Source organism: Morone saxatilis, unplaced genomic scaffold (genome assembly GCF_004916995.1).
Source record: "Morone saxatilis isolate NCDOM2014 unplaced genomic scaffold, NCSU_SB_2.0 Contig2, whole genome shotgun sequence".
NCBI lineage: Eukaryota > Metazoa > Chordata > Actinopteri > Moronidae > Morone > Morone saxatilis.
In genome coordinates this window covers 10295142-10302588 of record NW_023339762.1, presented here as the reverse complement: position 1 = coordinate 10302588, position 7447 = coordinate 10295142, and the positions used below count along the sequence as shown (strand labels likewise).

The 7447-nt window shown below is 40.4% G+C and overlaps 1 protein-coding gene across 1 annotated transcript in view; it reads right to left on the bottom strand.

Moving 5' to 3' along the window:
• ppm1h (protein phosphatase, Mg2+/Mn2+ dependent, 1H) overlaps positions 1 to 6994 on the bottom strand; it is a 32430-nt gene extending 25436 nt beyond the window's left edge. The window contains exon 1 of the mRNA XM_035664298.1: positions 6623 to 6994. Coding sequence (XP_035520191.1) covers positions 6623 to 6864 — 242 coding nt within the window. The 5' untranslated portion in view covers positions 6865 to 6994. The remainder of the gene's footprint in view (positions 1 to 6622) is intronic.
• Positions 6995 to 7447: the final 453 nt, after the last annotated feature.

Genomic DNA, 7447 nt, shown 5'->3' with positions numbered 1-7447 from the left:
TTTTTACCATTTGTAACATTTTATAGACTGAACAATTCTTTAGTTATTTTCCATAAATACTGAATACTATTGAATTATGTACTGCCTATACTGTAACAGATATCCTACATTCATCCAGCACTTAATTCAATGTATCTTTTGTATTTTATCAAATCCTGTTTAAAGATCCATAAAAAATAATCACAGTTCCAGATGAACACATTCAGGTTTATTTTAAACCTATCTACATACTGTATCTTTAATCTTTCTGTATATGCAGCATGAGATTCCTGTTGACATGAGAATGAGAACAGAACATTATATTCCTTTACTGCAGCTGCTTTTATATATTGTATATTTACCGTAATGTGATTTTTTTAATAACTTCTTATTGCATATTTCATCTTTGTTTAGATAATTCTTCTCTGCTACACTCATTTGTTTTCTATTTTTATCTGTATGTCTTATGCTTGTTTTTTATGCTAATGTGCTTCCTGCTGCAACGTCTCAGTTCCCACAAACAGATATTTTAAGAGAATGCTGAAGATGATCCTATGATGAGATTAGTGAACCACGTCTGTTCAATGGTAACTCATAGTTAACTACACGTGAGGAAAGCTGGCACTGAACTGAAACAGCGTTATGTTGTTTCTGCCTCAGAGCGATGTGCCGGGTTGATGTAGCAGAGACAACACAAGAACATGTGCTGTATCATGTGACTGAGCACTGGAAAGCTTATGTAAAAAGTGCTGCTCATGTGCTTCATATCCGCTTGTGACTTACTGTAATTTAGCTCCTTTAAAATGGAAAAATATCAAAACAGTAGCGGAAAAGACTGAAGAAAAGACTCTATTATGGGTAAACCTACAATAAACATAGAATGACAACATACATATTTATGGCATTTTTGTTTTTTTTAACCCTTATTTATGTTATATATATGTTAAATATTGTTAAATATTTGCTGAATATGCATTTAACAGCCACTTCACACTGTTAAACACCCTGGAGCTGCCACTTTCTCATCTCTGTTCCCATAACTTATGTATACCATTGATGAGAATGCCTACAGCAGCTTAGACAGCATCTAAGCCATAACACAGACATCCCTCTTTCACACATGCATGTCTGGTAAACTGCAGACAAAACATACAGAGCGCACTGGTGGTGCGAGTGTTTAGCTTACAGACACGTGTATTGATTAAGTATTGATCGGACTGCTGCTGAAGTTGCAGGGTTATGTGTTATTGGTACTAGGTCAGTAGAGGTGAGCGTGAGCTAATGGAGTGGGAAAGCTTTGTCACAACTGGAGTAGAGGGGGAGCAAAGGTGAAGCCCATTTGGGATCTTGCTACACCATTATCAAAATTGGATCTATAAGTAGCTCTCACAGTTTTTAGTGATTCTCTCCTTCCAGCTACTTTAGAAAAGAATTGTCTTTCCACCACTACTTTTAGGGAGACACAATGTGGACTTTTCAGGCAATAAGTTAACTAATAATTACCTACCTCTCATGGCTGATACCGATAAGATAACAGATAAATTTACATTTTGGTATTTTCAAGTTCATAACCTGTAGTTTTTACACACCTGATGGTAAGAAAGTTGAAGATGTAGTAAGCAAAGACAGATGATTTAATATTCCATATCTCTGAGCTAACCAAATCTAACTGGCATCACCATTGCTTACACAACAACAAAACACAGTTCTGAAACTTCACAAACATGCTTTGCATGCATGTTTTGCATTAAATTTCCAATTAACTGTTATTATTATGGGCCGATGATTTATGTTGCTGTAAACTTGCTGTAATTTCATAATAATATAAATTTCCAATTTTCTGCTGATAATTTATCTGGCCCGATAATTGTGCATCCCCAACTACAATACGTCATGCTAATTGCCAGTCTCTATTTGTCTCAAGACCACAATAAGTTGAACCCCACTTTTATCCAAACTGAAGCTACACATTAGCTGGAGCCCAAAGCCTTTTTTACTTGGAGCAAACAACAGAAAGGCTAGAAGTCCAAAACCAAATGATGTCAATGGAAACTTAACAAAGGTTCAAGAAATGATGTGAAGCAGAAATTAAATGTTTGGTAAAGAAAACTGCTGGGAGAATCCGATTGAACCTACCCCACGTTAAGTAATCATGTAACTAGGTTGCAACAAATAATTATTATTACAATTTATTTAAGTATTTTTAGTGTTGTGTGAAAGTGAAAGTGATTTATTAATCACTTTCTAATTTGACCAAATAATTAAGTGAAAGGCAGCGAGGGAAAGTTTACAGTGGTCATGGTTATACATGAGGTGGCCTTTAATAACTTACTTTAAGTCCACAAACTGCTGTATGTCTACACTAATCTGACGGTGGTGATGTAAGCCAGTTCAAATTACTGACTGCAACACAAATAATATGTTAGCTGTGATAGTGACATACACTAGCATTTGTTTTTCTTTTCTACAAAAGGACATGGTCACAGCAAAGTCAACCCATCCAAAACTGAAAAGACTTCCCAGAGAGAACTGGGAATCCGAAGCTGACATCAGGAGCAGTTTCCCTCTTTTCCTCTCCTTTTGGAAACACCAAGCAACATGCAACATGGCAGCACTGTGAACTGCACCCTGCTGGTGAACGGAGTACAAAAAGGAGAATAATTAGTGGTCAGTGCTGGTGCGGGGGAAAGCAGCAGTAAATGTAGCCTGTCTGCAAATGTGAGGCCTTCAAGTGTGCTGGGGAAAAGAGGGTGACACAAGTTCGAGTGAGCAATACTCACTGATCCATTCAAATGATTGTGTTCACTGGACCTGACAGTCAGGTCACCCACTCATAGACAGTGAATCAGAAACCTCCTCATAAAGCAGAACTGCTCTTCCTGTCTCCGCAGGGAGCAACACAATAACCCAAGATAACCCCAGCAAGCTGAGAGAGGCCTACTCATAGACAGGCAGGGGCATGAAGGGGAAAAACACAGCACATAGGGATAATCCTTCACTATGATTTTACATTCCATTGCTAATCATCTAAAAATACTGACATACTGATATTATGGAGTCCTTTCACGTAATTAAAACCAGTAAAAATTGTCAGAATGTTGAAATAAGATGTAAAAAAAAAGTGCAACAAAGTCAGTAACTCGAAGAAAAAGAAGCAAATCAACATAGGCCATCTGTTTTGTATTCCTATCACTCATAAATACTGCATGTTACATGTAATATGTATGTAGGAAATCGGCTGTGCTTACGTCGAGTTAATGTCATACGGGATGGATGGTACAGAAAGTTTCCCATGTTAACAAATTTGCAAGTCTTCACAACATCGAGACGGTCGAACAGAGCGAGAAGGTTAAAATACAATGACACTATATCAGCTAAATTTGAGTTGAATTAGATTAAACTTCTCTGGCACTAGAAGGAAAGTCAGAGGATTGCAGAAGTCATTAGGCTTCATCCTCTGGTGACCGAGGATTTCTATGCAAGCTTAATGGTAGCATAACCAACAGTTATCAGATATTTAATTCCCATCCAACATTGCCATCCCTGAAGCCATGTCACTAGCAAGGCTGGAAAGTATAAAAAGTAACTGATCGCAAATAACTCAGCGTGTCTGCGGCTCAGGAGGTACAGCAGATCGGCCACTAATCAGAAGGTTGGCAGTTCGATCCCCGACTCTTCCCTCTGGATGTAGAAGTGTCCTTGGGTAAAATACTGAACCCAAAATTGCTCCCAATCCTGTGCCATTGGTGTGTGTGTGGTTTCTGTGAGCAGCTGACACTTCGCATGGCAGCTTCTGCCATCAGTGTACGAATATGTGTGAATGTGACATGTATTTTTTTAAGTGCTTTGAGTGGTCAGAAGACTGGAAGGGAGCTATATGTGCATTATAAGTGCAGTTCATTTAATTTAAGTGTAACTGCAATACAAAGAAGAACATCCAAGTATCTGACTTGTGTTGCTGTTAGCCAGTCATGTATACTGTATTTTATGAAGAAAATATGAAAAAGCAATAACTTTATAATAACGTCAGCAATTAGAGCCCCTCATAATCCTAACAGGGCAGCTGTAATCACCAAATCTTAAGATGCACTAAAAGTATCTATATTTGGTATTTGCTTTATCCATCTGACCCTGTTAACCCTCCCAAGTGGATCTGTATGGACCACACCATCTCATATGGACTCAGGTTTTCGCCACTGACAGTGAGATTTCACTACAATAAAGCCTGCTGGTCAGCCAGCTGTTGACAAATCCCCAGTATGGCTCAGTCTTGGCTAATGCTACGCCAAGCTGGCACACAAACACACATATACGAGTGATCCTGTAGAATTATACATCCTGTTTAAGTAAGCTGGTTTTTAATAGGACACAGAAACCTTAGTGAAATAATTGTGTTGTTTCAACCATAAACTAGCAATTCAAATTTTAGGATTATAATTTCAACTAAAATTATGCAACCCACTTTAGAACCTAATTTATGAGTGGGTGATGGTTTCACAGAAGAGATTTATAGTCCTTTTTCCATGTTGAGATTAAAGATTCTTCATGGCAGATCAGCATGTGGAAGCGTAAAGGGGGGCGTGTATGGGGATACAACTATTTCAAAAGACTTTTTCATTCTGTGTGAAGCAGAAACTATACTGTACAGATATATTTCAGTGCAGAAAAAGTAAATCAATCATCTACTCGATCAACAGAAAATGAATCAACAACAGCATGTATTGTTTGAATCCAGCAAAAATTGATTCCATTTTCTCAAGTTACAGCTTTGAAATGTGAGTATTTGCAGCTTTTCTGTGATTTATCTAATAGCAGATTGAATGTATTTTGGTTTTGGACTGTTGGTCGGACAAAGAAACCAATCTGACGACATCACTTTGAGCTCTGGGAAAGTGTGCTGGTCATTTATTCACTTTTTTTTTTTAACATTTTATGTTTCAAAGGATTGGTCTGAATAGGAAAATGAGCCAACAAATGCAGCACTAATCTCTCTCTTGACAAGCATTTGCTACATCTACATGGGGTTCCCAGCAGAACGGCTAAAGTAGAAACATTAGATACAAAGAGACGAGAGGAGTTTCTGCACACAGTGTTCTTACTGAATGCCTAACATCATCGATTAAAAAATTAAGCTCAAGGAAATAAGCACTCTACCCTAACAGCCTAGCAACAGCAGTGAGGTAATAAGACTTAATGTGAAGAGAGAAAAAAAACTGTGTGAATTTATGAATTTGGGGCAGTAAACTGCTGTGTCACACACTGAGTAGTTAGGATTGCCTGGAGGACTAAACTGTGACCTCTATAGTTATGAGACAGCCTCACTAACCACCAGACTACCCAGATACTTTATGTGGGACTACACCAGTACATGAGTAAGTGACTGTGATTGTGCTGTTAGACAATGATTAGAACAACATTTTGTCCCAATTTCTGAGTTGCTTCCTGTTAAAGGTAAACTATGTGACTGTTTTGTGTATTGCAGGTATCGCATTACCCTGAAGGTGGTTACTGCATTTTACCAGCATGCAAATTAAGAAACTCCTTCCCTCCTTCCACGTCCTCTTTGTTGCCATTAGCCAAAATATTTCACCAAGTCTGCATTTTCTCATGTTTTGCCATTTGTTTTTGCAGCTGCACTCCCACACCGACAGCCCAGTCTCTAGAAGCAAAGTAACAACTTAGCTTTTCATGAGTCAAGCTGCTGCACTAAACGCTGTTTATGATCTGTCCTTTTAAAATACACACACAGCTGATTTATTACAGCCTTGGCCGGAGGATAGAGGAAGCCAAATGGATCCTGTACGCCCCAAACATAAGATGTGATATCAATAATACAACAGATGATCTTAGGCCTGATTGCAACACTGGTCTCAGTTATCCAGAAGAAGAAGGATGACTTTTAGTGCAAACATTGAATGAGCAAATACTCCAAACCTGCTAATCTCGAACTTATTGTGTGTTCCTTGGAAAATACATCTGAAAGGACTCGGTCAGGTTTTACCAGCTTTTACTGACATGAACCAAAAAAAAAAGCAAAGGAGAAAGGAATCATTCAGACTATGCACACAGCACTGAAACAGGTGGCTATTTGTGAATGCTCTCCTTCTTTGCCTCATCATAAGAGCCGATACAATATGTTGTTGCTATTTAAAATACAACCTAGTTTTAAGGGTGCAGTTTGATCTCATAATAGAAAAAAGGCACTACAGTATGAACTCCTATCTTACAGTGAGTCTGCACCAGTAAGCTCACACAGTGACCTTATTGTAGCCTACTTTCATACTACTCCATCTACTACAATCACAGCAATAAAAGGATTCTTATATAACTATAAAGGCTAGATTACAGCGTCCTTATCTGTTTAGCAGAAGTATGTTTAAGTCCTATGGTCTTGGCCTCCCCATAGAGAACTGTGATACTAATGCTATCACTGAAGGAAATGGGTGGAAAAGGCCATCTGATCTACGGCTATATTCAATTTAATATCCACATGAAACCTGCCGTAACAACAACAATAATAACAACAACAATATAAGCGGCTGGTTATGTTTACGCCTCGGTGAGTGATGGTCCAGGAAGGACGCGCTCACTTTCCCAAAGGATGCTGTGTGCAAGAAAAGATGGACGCACACAGGTTACTCACTCTGCGTAGCCGGTGGACCACGGCAGCCGCTTGGTCTCCTTCAGTATGAGGATCGGTCTCGCAATGTGATCCGCCGAGCACTCCACCTCGTCCGGCGACAGCCCCAGGAACTCCGGTCTGCTGTACGGGTATTTCAGCGGCATATCGGAGCCGCCGGGATGGTCCCCGTTGGAGCCACCAGCCATCATACCTCCCATAAAATTGGCCACCGCCGATTTCACCCGCGTGAGCATGGTGGTCATGCAGCAGCGTGGGTCCAGGCGATGCGATTACGTGTGAGTTTCCCCCCCCGCCCGACAGATCCCCGCACGGAGACGCAGTTTCGCGGCGTGAAAGACAGACGCACCGCGGCCGCGAAGACTCATCCAGCTCAGCTCTCCCCCTCTGTGAACGCGGAAATAAAAACCACACACACACACACAGGCAGGCAGGCAAGCAGCACTGCACGCTAGTCATGTGACAAACCGGTTGCTGCTGGTGGATTTGGTCTCACTGGCATCTCAGTGAGCAGATTACGGTTGACAGTGCTGGAGGTCAAAGGTGCGTAATCCCGGTGTGACGAGCACTTCCTGGCCGAGGTGCAGGCGCAGCGCTGCGGTGCTGTCATCGGAAGGTTGACCCATGCTCTGACAAGTGTGCCCCCTTCCACATTAACCAAACACAGCACAGAGTGAGTCACACACACACAGAGAGAGAGATATGAGCACGTTGTCACCCATTCATTGCAGTTTATATAAGGGAATTTTGTCTTTAACTGGACTTTTGTTTCACTTTCTGATTATTTTGGGGTCGCACAATCCCCCACTGCTGCAGCCTGTGTGTACA